This window comes from Scyliorhinus torazame, chromosome 15, assembly GCF_047496885.1.
Source record: "Scyliorhinus torazame isolate Kashiwa2021f chromosome 15, sScyTor2.1, whole genome shotgun sequence".
NCBI lineage: Eukaryota > Metazoa > Chordata > Chondrichthyes > Carcharhiniformes > Scyliorhinidae > Scyliorhinus > Scyliorhinus torazame.
The window spans coordinates 103,050,366-103,064,527 of record NC_092721.1 but is presented as its reverse complement, the minus strand read 5'-3'; the positions used below and the strand labels follow the sequence as shown (position 1 = coordinate 103,064,527).

The 14,162-nt window shown below is 45.4% G+C and overlaps 1 protein-coding gene across 1 annotated transcript in view; it reads left to right on the top strand.

Moving 5' to 3' along the window:
* LOC140391726 (coiled-coil domain-containing protein 83-like) overlaps window positions 1-14,162 on the top strand; it is a 163,326-nt gene that overhangs the window by 17,201 nt on the left and 131,963 nt on the right. The window contains exon 3 of the mRNA XM_072476498.1: window positions 6,624-6,708. Within this exon, the coding sequence (XP_072332599.1) occupies window positions 6,624-6,708 (85 nt within the window). The remainder of the gene's footprint in view (window positions 1-6,623; window positions 6,709-14,162) is intronic.

The window sequence follows — 14,162 nt, the reverse complement described above, 5'->3', positions numbered from 1 at the left end:
TCTCTGTTAATTTATCGTAACTGGCCTAAATTAGCTGCCCATCGCTTACACTTCTGGTAGCGCTTCTGCCTCCAAGAAAATGGTGTTTTGGTGGCACACAGCCAGAATGGCCAGTGGCATGAATTTACATGGCACTGTGGGGGCAAAACAACTCCCCGTAGTTCCTTTTTCTGTACAAGTAATCGAATAGAAGTTTCAATTCCAGGGTACAAATTTAGCAAGTTATTCCCTGTCAGCTTTCCCTTTCTCAAAATACCTGTCCATAGATCCAAGATGCATCTCTATTATAGCCAATACTTAGATGATGAGCTTAGCGTTCCAAGCTTGTAGTCTGAGTATACAGCAGGTGCTTAAAATAGTGCAAGGGTTGGAATTCAAAGCACTGTAGATGACTGTTAAATGAATAATGATTAGTTTTATTCACTTATCTATTCTATCCTTTTGTCAGCCTACACTAATTGATGATTTGATGGTTTCAGAATTTTCTGCTGTGGAGCAACTTCATTACTGCACTGCATGCAAAAAAGATCACAGTGCCTCATCAGCTTCCATGATCTATTTAAACGTTGTTAAGGAGACTATCAATATTACTTTTACTTTGATAAAATTTCTATTGAATTTTTATTTTTACATTTTTATTCACTATATGTATATTTCCTTTGTATAATGCCTACAGTTGTGAAATATTAGTTAATAGTAATGTCAATTTACAAGAAAGAACAATTGCCTAGTTGGGAATGGAATGGACGATTTCACAGATAAACTATTTCTTACTATTCTTCAAATAGGACACGCAATTTACTGCAATCAAAGCTGGGTTTTCTTTAAGATCTTATCCAAAAAATGGTCCCTCTAACAATGCAGCACTCAACTCTGTATGAAATGGAAGCTTCAGTTAATTATATGCTTACATTCTGGCATGTAACTTGAATCCACTAATTTATGATTCCAAGGAAGCTGTGTCACAAATTGAACAAAACTGGAACGCCCTAATTAAATTCTTCATAGAGCATGATTTCTGGGTTACGGAGATAATGGAAATAGCAAAATAAGGAGGTCTAAAGTACATATATATGTTCTGGACTGTTTTACAACTACCTTAAGCATAAGAGATGGATGGTTAGGCAGATTTGACACGATCTGTGAAAGAAGAGTTGGTGGGCTAAATGATCTTTTCTCATTTTATAGTTTCTTGTATGCTTATAAAGAAATGCAAGTGAATGCCATTAATGATCAATTTCCCCATAGTTTTTAATATATGTTTGTGACAGTGAACTGGTCAAACTATTTCCTCAAAGCCTTCATATGATTCAGCTTTTATTTTTGGTAGATGACTTGATACCCTTGTTAATGTGTTGCAATAAGTGTGATACAATAATAATGCATACATTGTATTCCAAGACCACTGAACAGCAATATTGTTCATTGTATAATGCTCCTGGGCCAGACCTCCAAGTATTTAGTAAGATCTGGTTAGGGACCAATAACGTTTTGTTTAAAGTAGACAACGTTTGAGATGCAAGATTGCTGAGAGAATAAAGCCACAGGATTCTATAGGTTTTGAACAAGGAAACATAAACTTTACCATACAAGATCAAAAGATAAAACCATTTACAATATTCATCTTATATTCTAACATTCAGGGATAATATGAAGTACACATGAACTAACATGAAAACTGCAGTCGAACACACCACCCTGTACAGTAAATAACAAATGTGACCATGACCCATTCCATGGATTTCCCAACGTCTGCAACCACTGAGTCACCTAATCTCGTTGAAACTCTGTCTTTCTCATGTGGGACTCCAAACTTTTCACTTTTGATAATGAAGCCTTTGAATTTCCTCAAAGCCGCTTTAACTCTGACTGCCTCAACAACTGCACATCTCTCAGGGTTTCAATCCATTGTTCTTCTGGATCTCAGAGTCTGTACTCTAACCTCTACTTACTGATGCAATTTCAGCTCTCTAACAGCCAGTAATTTTACTGGGCTTGCACTACCACTGGATTTCAACAAGCTCCAACCTCCACGGCTACACCAGTCTATACAGGGCTCCCAGGAATTCTTCTGAGCCCTAACCTATTCCAACATAGAGCCAGTGACCTTCTGTAACTCTCTTAGCTCTCTTGGACTTCTCCTGAGCCCAACTGGACTGTGCTCTCTAACAGCTCCTGGGACCTCTCATGAGCCCTGACTACACAGAGGAAGCTAGCTAATAGCACTCCTTTTGCTGCCTGGAGTCTGCTAACAACAGCATATTTTTCCGATTGCCTTCCCCCTGCTGCAGAACACTCGCTCTCCTTGAAAATATACAGATAAATTGAAACATTAGAAAGTTCCTTGTCTTCAATTTCCCAGCTAAGTAAGCCTACTCTGTGTTTTATGATTTTACCTTTCCAGCTGTCAACATGGCCCCAACCTTAAAAAGTAATAGTCTTCAAGCTGTTTTAGTAGCATTTATCCCATTTTCTACATTTAAATTGTAATCTTTCCAGAACTCAAAATTACCTCTAAAATATTAACAATAAACAAGGTTTTTATAGTAATTGTTACTTCATTGGCCATCATATTTTTCTCCCAAATGTTATTAGAAATATGCTCAGGATGTTCTCCACAAAATCCGCCACTTTAAGTGCTTAAAAAGTCCCTTTTTCTCTCGGATTAGCCTGAAAGGGTAAGGTGTCTCAGAAATTTGAGAAACAGGTGAAGTTAGCCATTTCATGCTGCTGTTGTGCAGTTGCGATATCCACTTAAAGGGATGCTGCCATCAAGCCAAAAATACATCTTGCCAATCACACAAATGAGTAATGTGGTATATGAATTTCAATGCCAGTGTGATGTCAGGTGTGTGGGCCATACACCTCAATGACTGGCAGATCATATCAAACCACACCTCCCTTTGGCTGTTCGCAACAAGAAACTTACTGACAGTACCTAACCAACCTGTGCTTGCAATACGCAAAACATCAAAACATAGGCCCGGACATTATGCGCCTCTCCCCCCCCCCTTCCCCCCTTCCTGTTTTTGGCAGCGGAGATAGCTCGCCATTGACCAATAGTGGGATCTTCTGGTCCTGCCAATATCTATGCCGATTTGTGTGGCACAACCATTCCACCAGGAGGAACCCACTGCAAGGGGTCACATTCAGCAGGGCCGGAAGATCCCGCCGGCTGGATGGGCTGTAAAATTCTGTTCATTGGGTCCAACATTAGATGCGATTCCACAGCTGGACGGCACTCGCTAAGAAAAATCATGATTTTGTTAAGAAATGCATTAACAACCAATTTAAGATTATCAGTTGGGCTAGCTGTGTGGCCCACTTGCGTGTGCAAGAAGCTATGTATATTTATTCACACCCACGGCCCTGTTCTTCGCAGACAGAGAGAGCATGTCTGTGCATTGTGTCTTTTTCAACTCAACAAAAGACCGAGGAACAGGCATTCCCTCGTTCATTCCTCATGGCAATGCCTTAACCAACCAGACACAATGCCTGGTTTGAATTTAAACAAAAGCTTAGCGGTTAACGGTTCCTTGGTGCATTCTCCATGATAACGCCTCTACCAATCAGAGCCCACTTGCCAACCAATCAGCATTTGCGTCTCATTAGTGGAAAATATTGGTCCCTTTGCAATTGGTATTCTTGTGTATCTGTCTTGTCGAGTGCAAGATGAAAAGCTTGGACAGCAATAATTAAGGTCCAAACGTCTATTTATAATTATGATTTGCACATTCTTGAAGTTGATGGGGGTGGGGGCTTTCCTGTCGATGTTTGCTCATGCATGAATTCTACGAGAGGACACTGGGAGATAACCTGGAAGTTGTCAACTGTTGTGGATTAACAATCGAACAGTTGTTCAAAATCTTTTTTCCAGCATTGATGGCATTGTCATCTTTATGAAGAGCAATACTATCCTGTGAAATAAGGCATTTTTGTCCATTTGACCTCAGCCTCTGGATAGCACTGGTAATTTTTTTAAAAGTTGGAATGCATGATGAACAGCATATTGAAGGATCTCTTGGGCTTACTCTTTCCAACACATATTTTATGGATAGAATTTTAAGGATGGCAAGCGGTCAGTAATCACCACACGCTACTGCCGACTCTTGGAGTCCCACTGCCATTTAATGTTCACTTGAGTGTTAATTGGCAGTGGGCGGGTCTTCCATCTGCCCTTGGAAGGAAATCCTACCCAAATCTGATTGGCCGAGAGATATCCAACTTATCCAGGCATATCAGTGCAGTGGCCAGAAGAGGGACTGCAATGCTCTTCCTGGAATTAAGCCCCGGGGCCTTTCCCAAGGTAAGTCCCCGGGGTAGGAGTGTACGCGATGCCCTGGGATGTCAGGGTTTTCGATTGTGACATTCGGGATAGGCCATGGGAAGAGGGAAGGGTGGAGCTCTTACGGTTCTGGAGGGGAGGGTGCTCCAAATCTGAAGGGTCCCTCAAATTGAGGTGCCCCCCCCCTCCACCCCGCCCAAGATAGACAAAAGTTTATTTCTCGGTTTCCCACCCTACTTGCACCCGCTCCCGCCAGCATAAAAATTGAGGCTAGGCAGAAAAAGATCCTTAAGTGACCCGAGAACCTGCCCGCCAGGGTAGAAATTGTGCCTGGGTCGGGGCAGGCGGGATCCCAGGGGTATTCACAGCCCTGTCCCTTCCAGTTTTACGCTCCCCCTGTCTCAGAACCGCCTGGGTAGGGAAATATAAAATATGCCCAATATCTTCTAGGTTTGTCTTGAAACCATGAGCTGTTTGGCAGGCATTGAAGGCTGCTCATTTTTGTTCCAGCAGGTTTGAGCATCATTTTTGTTGAACTAGTCCTGGTGACAAAGATTATTGAGTCCAATGATCTGGACATAGGAGTCTAGCACAGCAGACTTTATTTGATCCTGCTCTTGGATGTGTGAAGATTTTCCAGATCGGTTTCAAGCTGCACTTGTAATTCCTCTTTTCAGTCAGGCTGTTTTTGGGCTGAGACATTGATCATCATCTTCTTGGACCTTTGGATTTTGTGATATCTTGGTGCTAGATGGATATTCATTACCAATCGAACAAAGTGAAAGATCTGTCCTGCAGGGATCAGTCCCCTACATAGATATCACTTAGGTCTGATGACATTGGCATATTTGTTATGGCTGAGGTGCAGGTGAAACAACTTGAGTCTTTCATTTATGCAATTGGGAGTTCTGGAAATGCATCCAAGATCATACTCCAGATAGCAAAACAAATTCCATGAACACAAGTTAGCCTTTTCATTCCAGTAGAAGTGTATCCCCGTGGTTGTTCCTTCATCTGCCTCTCCCCAGGGAGGCAGGTCTCATTGACAGCGTAAATATCAAATAGGAGTCTTGATAGTTCACGTGATACAGTTGCAGTCCTCTTTCCTGACTTTCGCTCTTGGGAGTATTCATAACTATTGTAACATTCCAAATTGCAAACTTTAAAGGTTTTCTTTCTTTGACCATGAAGATGATGACCCCACTGGGTGTAGTTACCCATCTCTAATTGCTCTTGAGGGGGCAGTTAAGAATCAACCGCATCACTGTGTAGGTCTGGAGTCACATGCAGGCCAGGCTAGGTAAGGAGGGCAGATTTTCTTCCCTGAAGGACATCAGCGAACCAGATGGGTTTTTGCAACAATCAGCAATGGATTTGTGGTCATCATTAGACTTTTAATTTCAGATTTTCATTGAATTCAGATTTCACCATATGTCATGGAGGGATTTGAACCCAGGACCCCAGAGCATTACCCTGGGTCTCTGGATTACTAGCCCAGTGACAATATCACTACACCACCACCTCTCCACCCCCTGTAACATTGCTCATCTCCACCCATGCATCAACCCATCAACTGCTAAACCCTTCTCCATGGTTTGTTGCCTCCTGATTCCAATATTCCAATACTTTCGTAGCCAGCCTCCCACCATTCACCCTCCATTTGCTTCAGCTCATCCAAATCTTTGCTGCCATGTCCTAACCAAGTTCTGCTCACACTCCATCCCTGTGCTCTCTGATTTGCACTATTTCCCAATATCTCAACTTAGAATTCATATCTTCATGTTCAAATCACTTCCCTTTCTCTTTCGCATCTTCCTACCAAAGAGCTCTCCAAGAACTGTGTTTTCTTCCAACTCTGGCCTCTTGCGCATCCTGCCCCCTCCTTACCTCAATATCTATCGCATTAGTTGTCTAAATCCTAAACTGGAAGTTCTCTCCCTAAACCTCTGCTTTTCTGTCTGATGTAATTTTTTGTCTTGTTGCTGTTTTACATTGCACTTGTGAATGACTTCTGAATGATCAGATTTTTCTCATTTTCTGCATAGTTGAGTTAAGCATTGTTCACCATTATGTAAAACGTGTCAGGAATTGGTAACGCGAGTAGTATTTATGTGGACTGCATTTCCTCTTGAATCATGTTTGTAAGCGAGAAGAGGTGATTGTTTTTTCCAGCACCGTCATCTGATGTTACTATGGTAGGTATCCATACCTACCCCGAATGCTCCTTTCTTGAAAAAGATGTTCATGAATATTTGGATTTGAATAGGTTATAATTTGTGGCATTGTCATATATCGATGTTCATTGTGTTCAATATATTAACTATTAATGTGTTCTTAGATTTCAGTTAAAAGAAAAGGCTACTGAAAGATTGTCCTACGTTATACAGCACCATGAAGAAATGAATGCACAAAGCAGGGAAGCGGTGAGGCACTCTCACATTAATAAAAAACAATGTTCTTCAGGCGTCTTTGCAATAAATTAAGAATCTTTTGTGAGCATTTTTGCATATTGAATACATTGGGCCTGATTTAGCAGGCCCCTTAGCCGCAGGCGTAAATCTTGTCATGGGCACTAAATATTTCCAGAGGCCAAAAACAGGATTTATGTCAGCAAGGTTTCAATCGTGATCTTCCCAGGCCCTCTCCGATGCTGCGATCAGTTTCATGCCCAGGAAAGACAAGAGCCTGATTAACCTGAATTTGAATGCAATAGCATCAGCACTGACTGGGCTTATGAGGGAAATGGGAGCGGTGGATCCATGGAGGTTTTTGCAACCGAGGGAGCGGGAGTATTCGTTTTCTCCTAGGTTCACAAGGTTTATTCGAGGATAGACATTTTTGTAGTTGGGAAGGCATTGCTGGCTGGGATTAGGGGTTCAGAGTATTTGGCAATAGAGATCTTGGAACATGCACTGCATTGGGTGGACATGGTCTTGGGGAAGGGGGTAGCGCAGAGGCCGGGGTGGAGAATGAACGTTGGGTTGCTGGGACCAAAGTTTTTATGAGAAGATCAAGAAGGTGATTGAGTACGTGGGCTTTAACTGTACAGTGGAAGTATCACAGGCGGTGGTATAGGAGGCCCTGAAGGCGGTAGTGAGGGGGGAGCTGATATCATTTAAGGCCAAGGTGGATAAACAGAAGAGGGAGGTGGGTCAAAGGCTGAAAGAGGAGATGTTGGAAGAGGACAGGAGGTACACGGGGGATGCAGACCCAGCCCTTTTGGACTGAAGGAGGGAGCTTCAGGCTAGCTTTGATTGGTTGTCCACTGGGAAGGCGGTACACTAACTGAGGCAGGTGAGGGGAGCGATTTACGAATATGGGGAGAAAGGCATGCTGGCAGGCCAACTTTGGAGAAAGGCAGTGGCGAAAGGAAATTGTCCAGGTGCAGGATAGGACGGGGAAATTGTTGGTGGCCCCGGACCAGATTAATAAGGTTTTTGAGGAGTTAAACCCATGTGTCGGAGCCACCAGGGGGGGTCAGGGGATGAGGGAGTTCCTGGACGGATTGGAGTATCCGAAGCTGAAGGGGGAAGATAGGGCCAGATTGGAGTGGTCGGTGGGAGAACAGGAGGTAAAGGAGGCAATTGGGACAATACAATTGGGGAGGGTGGCAGGGCCAGATGGGTTCCCAGTGGAGTATTACAAGAAATTTAAAGACAACTTGGCACCACTGATGGTGGGGATGTTCGAGGAGGCGTTAGGGACAAACATTGGGGCAAGCTTCGATCTTCCTGCTGTTAAAGAAAGATAAGGGCCCAATGGAGTGTGTCGTATAGGCCTATATCGCTACTAAATGTAGACGCCAAGTTACTGGCGAACGTACTGGTGGTTAGGTTGGAGGAATACCTCCCGAAGGTGATAGGGGAAGACCAGATAGAGTTTGTGAAAGGAAAGTAGCTATTTTTGAATATCAGGAGGTTACTAAATGTAATCATGACACCTGCTGAGGGAAAGGAGACAGAGGTGGTGGTTGCGCTAGATGTGGAAAAGGCATTTGAACGGGTAGAATGGAGGTATTTGATGGCGGTTCTATAGAGGTTCGGGATTGGGCCGAGATGTATGGGTACTACACGTGAACTTGGCACCAGGTCCCCTAGAAACCATTTTTGTGGTGTCGGAACGATCCGAACTGCAGGCGGATACAGGGGCAGTTGTCTTAGCCTTCACCTCGCTGTTTGCCCAGAGGCGGGTCCTGCAGGGGTGGAGGTCAGCTTCTCCATCCTGTGCCTCGGCTTGGCGGGGGGACCTACTTGAATTTCTGACTCTCGAGAAGGTGAAATGTGAGCTGAGGGGTTCTACAATACATGGGGAATATTTATTATGCACTTTAGAGAACTCTGGTTGCCATTGAACACATGGGGGTGGGGGAGAGGGGAGGGGGGGTTGGGGTTATTGTTGCACTGCTTACTGATTGTTGGTTTTTATCTGGAATGCACAAGTGGATGTATTGGTCTATATACACCATGCTGGTGCTATTTCTGGGGGTTGTTGTTGTGTTTGTTTTTTGTTTGTTTGTTTGATGAAAATGTTGACAATGTGGAGAATAAAAATATTTTTTTTAAAGTGTGAACTGGCCTGTCATCGAGTGGTGCATTGGCCTGTTAAAGATGCAGCTCCATTGCCTTGACAGGGGCCCTTCAATACAGCTCCCAGAAGGTCTCCCACATTGTTGTGGTTTGCTGTATCCACCACAACCTGGCTCTGCAGCAGGTCGACAACCTGAGGACAACCTTGGGGAGCAGAACGTGTCCTTGGATGAGGAGGATGTGCCCCAAGTCACTGAGGAAGAGCCTGCCAAGGGGCTGAGGTTGGAGGCCAGGCGGGGGCAAGGGTGCGCATGGGTAGGAGGGCTAGGGACACATCCTCATCATCTCCCGCTTCATAGATGAAGACTTCTTTGCTGCCCCCCGCAACCCCAGGAGATCGTGATCTCTCTGCAACCAGGGGATAAAGGTAATAATAATAATAATCGGGCAGCATGGTGGTGCAGTGGTTAATAATAATACTAATCGCTTATTGTCACAAGTCGGCTTCAATGAAGTTACTGTGAAAAGCCCCTATTCGCCACATTCCGGCGCCTGTTCGGGGAGGCCGGTACGGGAATTGAACCCGTGCTGCTGGCCTTATTCCGCATTACAAGCCAGCGGTTTAGCCCACTGTGCTAAACCAGCAAAGGTGGTCAAGATTTCAATCATCGGTGTGCTAGGGCTGGGGAGTCCTTGAGTGCCTGCTGCCCAGTCAATGCAGGATGGTGATGACAAATCGCGATGAAGAATGGTCTATGATACACCTCAGCGATACTGCTCATATCTGACTCCTGTTTGCCTGCTGCCCCAGCAATCTGACTTCTTGGTTCATGTCTGAGTGAGGTCCTGTTCTACATTCCTCTGTCCACTTGTTCTAGAGGGGGATTAGGGGAGAGGGTCTAGGATAGACTGATTCATGTCTGAGCCATATCACTGCGAGTGAAACCGGGGGCTGGAGGTGTGCAGCCCCCAGCCTCGAATTACTCATTGACCTTATCTGGCTCCGCGACTAGTTTGCCTCTGTTGTATCTAACTTGTGCTATTTCCCTCGTGGCTGCCTGCTTTCTCAGCTGGTGAGCCAGCAGGCGGCTGGACTTGTCTCTGTGTTCGTATAGGGTCCCCTCTGCCTGGCGGAGTTGGTGCACTGCTTTTTTCGTGGAGAGCAGGTGAAGGTCCATTTGTAGCTTTTTCCTCTCCGCCAGGAGCCCTACAGTCGGGCCTCAGAGTATTGCCGGTCTAGCTCCAGTATGGAATCGACTAGCAGTTGCCCTGCCACCCTATCTTCCCTATCTCTACTTGCTTCGTAGGCAATAATTTCACCCCTGATCACAGCTTTCAGCGCCTCCCAGAACGTGGAGGGTGAGACCTCTCCATTCCGGTTATTAGTAATATACTCGACTATGACCTGTGATATTTTCTCGCAGAAGGCCTTATTGGCCAGGATGGCTGTGTCCAACCTCCCATCCACATGGTGTGGAGCATGGTCGGAGATTACAATCGCGGAGTATTCTGCCCTTACGAGCCCTGGAAGCGCCAATTTCCCCACAACAAAGAAGTCTATCCATGTATATACATTGTGTACCTGGGAGAAGAAGGAGAACTCCTTCTCCACTGGGTGTGTGAATCGCCATGGGTCTACTACCCCCATGAATATGCCGAGTTCTTTCACCATGTTAGAGGTCTTCCCTGCTTTGGGGTTCAACACAAAACATAGAATAATAAAGTAAGAAAACACGAATTTCTGCAGCAATATTTAAGATTGTAAAAAAATACTGTGCATGTCGAGAAACTCTAGGTAGGTCAAAAATAATTTTAAGTCTTTTATGTGAAAGACTATTGCCAGTGGTTTTGAGTTACAGTACTTTACGGGGGGTAGTTGCGGGGGTCACTCAGCTGATGAATGGCTTTTTCTCTCTCAAGTCGCAAAGATTATATCTTCGAGAGCAGTAAATGGAAGTCTTTTTTTTGCATTTTTTCTTCTCAAAAATTCTTTTTTTTAATGCATTTTATTCTAAACATTCAGAAATACAACAACACAAATCAATAGTAGTATTCTCAACACCTCACAATGCTCAGTTTGTACAAATTTTCCCCCTTTTCACCCCCTCCACAACAAATAATTCATCAAACATTGTCATGAACAGTCCCCACTGTGTCTCAAAGCCCCTCAACTCAAACTTGATCTTTTCCAGCCGAAGGAAGTCCTATAGGTCCCCCAGCCAGGCCACCACCCCTGGCAGCGGGGCCAACCGCCGATCCAGCAATATCCTTTGCTGGGCAATTAGAGAGGCGAAGGCCACGACATCGGCCCTCTTCTGCTTCATTAGCTCCAGCATTTCCGACACCTCAAAGATCGCCACCGTTGGGTCCGGCCTGACCTCAACCCCCACAATCTTCAATAGCGTCCCGAGCACTGCCTTCCGGTATCTTTCCAATGTCTGACAGCCCCAGAACTTGTGTGCATGATTCATTGGCCCTCGCCCACACTTCTCACACTCGTCTGCTGTAATGATATGCACTCATGCACATAATGAGATACAGACACGCAGTGTCAGACACCCAGTACAGCCAATCAACACAGGACAGAACACAACCAATCACCAGGCAGAACACTAGAGGGTGGTCTCCCACTATAAGACACACGAGGCATCAGCACTCTGCCTCTTTCCACTGGTGACAACTGTAGTGACAGTCAGGGTGTAAATATCAATTAGCACCTTCTACACGTGGCTCAGAGCTAGTCTTGTCTGGTTAGTTATAGTAAGCACACTTCGATTAGTAGAGTGTCAAACCCACAGCGAACTGTGTGCACTGCTCAGCAAGTTCAATAAAGCGTATTGAACCAACATCACAGTTTGGAGTCTACTTTCAAGTACAACTGCATCCAATTGCAGTCCGTGTTACCCCAAGGTAAATAACACGACAGTCTGCCACCCCTGGAAGAACCCACTCATCCTAGCCCGGGTCATGTGCAGCCTATCATAGAATTTACAGTGCAGAAGGAGGCCATTCGGCCCATCGAGTCTGCACCGGCTCTTGGAAAGAGCACCCTACCCAAGGTGCACTATCTTGAATTGAATCAAGCTCATCCTTGCGCATGAGGAAGTTGAATTAACCCTACGCATCGCCTCATTCCACACACCCCATCCTATCTCTCCCCTGCCTCCTCCTCCCATTTATTCTTGATCTTCACCACCTTTCCTCCCCCAGCCAACCATATATATTGCCAATCCTGCCCTCCCCCCCCCCTCCACATCTGGGAGCAGCAACTGCTTCAGCAGGGTATACTCTGGCAGCTTGGGAACCCAGCACCACTCCTTCCGCGCAAAGTCCTTCACTTCCATACACCTGAATTCACTTCCCTTCTGCAGCTCCACCCTCTCCTGTAGCTCTTCCAGACTCATAAACCTCTCCTCCAGATAAAATCCCTCTCCCTCACCAGCTCCACCTCCCTCCACTTGATTACCACACAGCAGTGTCAGCATGGACATCCACTCCGTCCTAAAGTGTCTCCTCAACTGGTTCCACACCCTAATCGTGGACTGCACCACCTGACTTACCGTGTACCTCCCGGCACCAGCGGATGCAACAGCGTCACCATGGCCGTCAGCCTGGACCCCCTACATGAATCCTCCTCCATCTTGACCCACTCTGACCGCTCCCCATCCCACTGGGAACAGCTCAATCTTCGCAACACTTAACTTGTATCCTGAAAAGGCCCCAAACCTCTCCAGTATGTCCATAAGTCTCCCCATACACTCCAGCGGGTCGACACAAACAGCAACAGGTCATCCGTGTACTGCGACATCCAGTGGTCCCTACTCTCCCTCACAATCCCCTGCCACTCCACTGATCCCTAAAGGCCATCGCCAAGGGCTCTATCACTAGCGGCAACATAGAACATAGAACATTACAGCGCAGTACAGGCCCTTCGGCCCTCGATGTTGCGCCGACCTGTGAAACCACTCTAAAGCCCATCTACACTATTCCCTTATCGTCCACATGTTATCCAATGACCATTTGAATGCCCTTAATGTTGGCGAGTCCACTACTGTTGCAGGCAGGGCATTCCATACCCTTAATACTCTCTGAGTAAAGAACCTACCTCTGACATTTGTCCTATATCTATCTCCCCTCAATTTAAAGCTGTGTCCCCCTCGTGCTAGACATCACCATCCAAGGAAAAAGGCTCTCACTGTCCACCCTATCCAATCCTCTGATCATCTTGTATGCCTCAATTAAGTCACCTCTTAACCTTCTTCTCTCTAACGAAAACAGCCTCATGTCCCTCAGCCTTTCCTCATAAGATCTTCCCTCCATACCAGTCAACATTCTGGTAAATCTCCTCTGCACCCTTTCCAATGCTTCCACATCCTTCCTATAATGCGGCGACCAGAATTGCATGCAATACTCCAAATGCGGCCGCACCAGAGTTTTGTACAGCTGCAACGTGACCTCATGGCTCCGAAACTCAATCCCTCGACCAATAAAAGCTAACACACCGTACGCCTTCTTAACAACCCTTTCAACCTGGGTGGCAACTTTCAGGGACCTATGTATATGGACACCGAGATATCTCTGCTCATCCACACTGCCAAGAATCTTACCATTAGCCCAGTACTCTGTCTTCCTGTTATTCCTTCCAAAATGAATCACCTCACACTTTTCTGTATTAAATTCCATTTGCCATCTCTCAGCCCAGCGCTGCAGCTTATCTATGTTTCTCTGTAACTTGTAACATCCTTCCACACTGTCCACAACTCCACTGACTTTAGTGTCATCTGCAAATTTGCTCACCCATCCTTCTACACCCTCCTCCAGGTCATTTATAAAAATGACAAACAGCAGTGGCCCCAAAACAGATCCTTGTGGTACACCACTAGTAACTGGACTCCAGTCTGAATATTTCCCATCAACCACCACCCTTTGTCTTCTTCCAGCTAGCCAATTTCTGATCCAAACTGCTAAATCACCCTGAATCCCATGCCTCCGTATTTTCTGCAGTAGCCTACCGTGGGGAACCTTATCAAACGCTTTACTGAAATCCATATACACCACATCAACTGCTTTACCCTCTTCCACCTGTTTGGTCACCTTCTCAAAGAACTCAATAAGGTTTGTGAGGCACGACCTACCCTTCACAAAACCGTGTTGACTATCTCTAATCAAATTATTCCTTTCCAGATGATTATACATCCTATCTCTTATAAACCTTTCCAAGATTTTGCCCACAACAGAAGTAAGGCTCACTGGTCTATAGTTACCGGGGTTGTCTCTACTTCCCTTCTTGAACAAGGGGACAACATTTGCTATCCTCCAGACTTCTGACACTATTCCTGTAGACAAAGGTG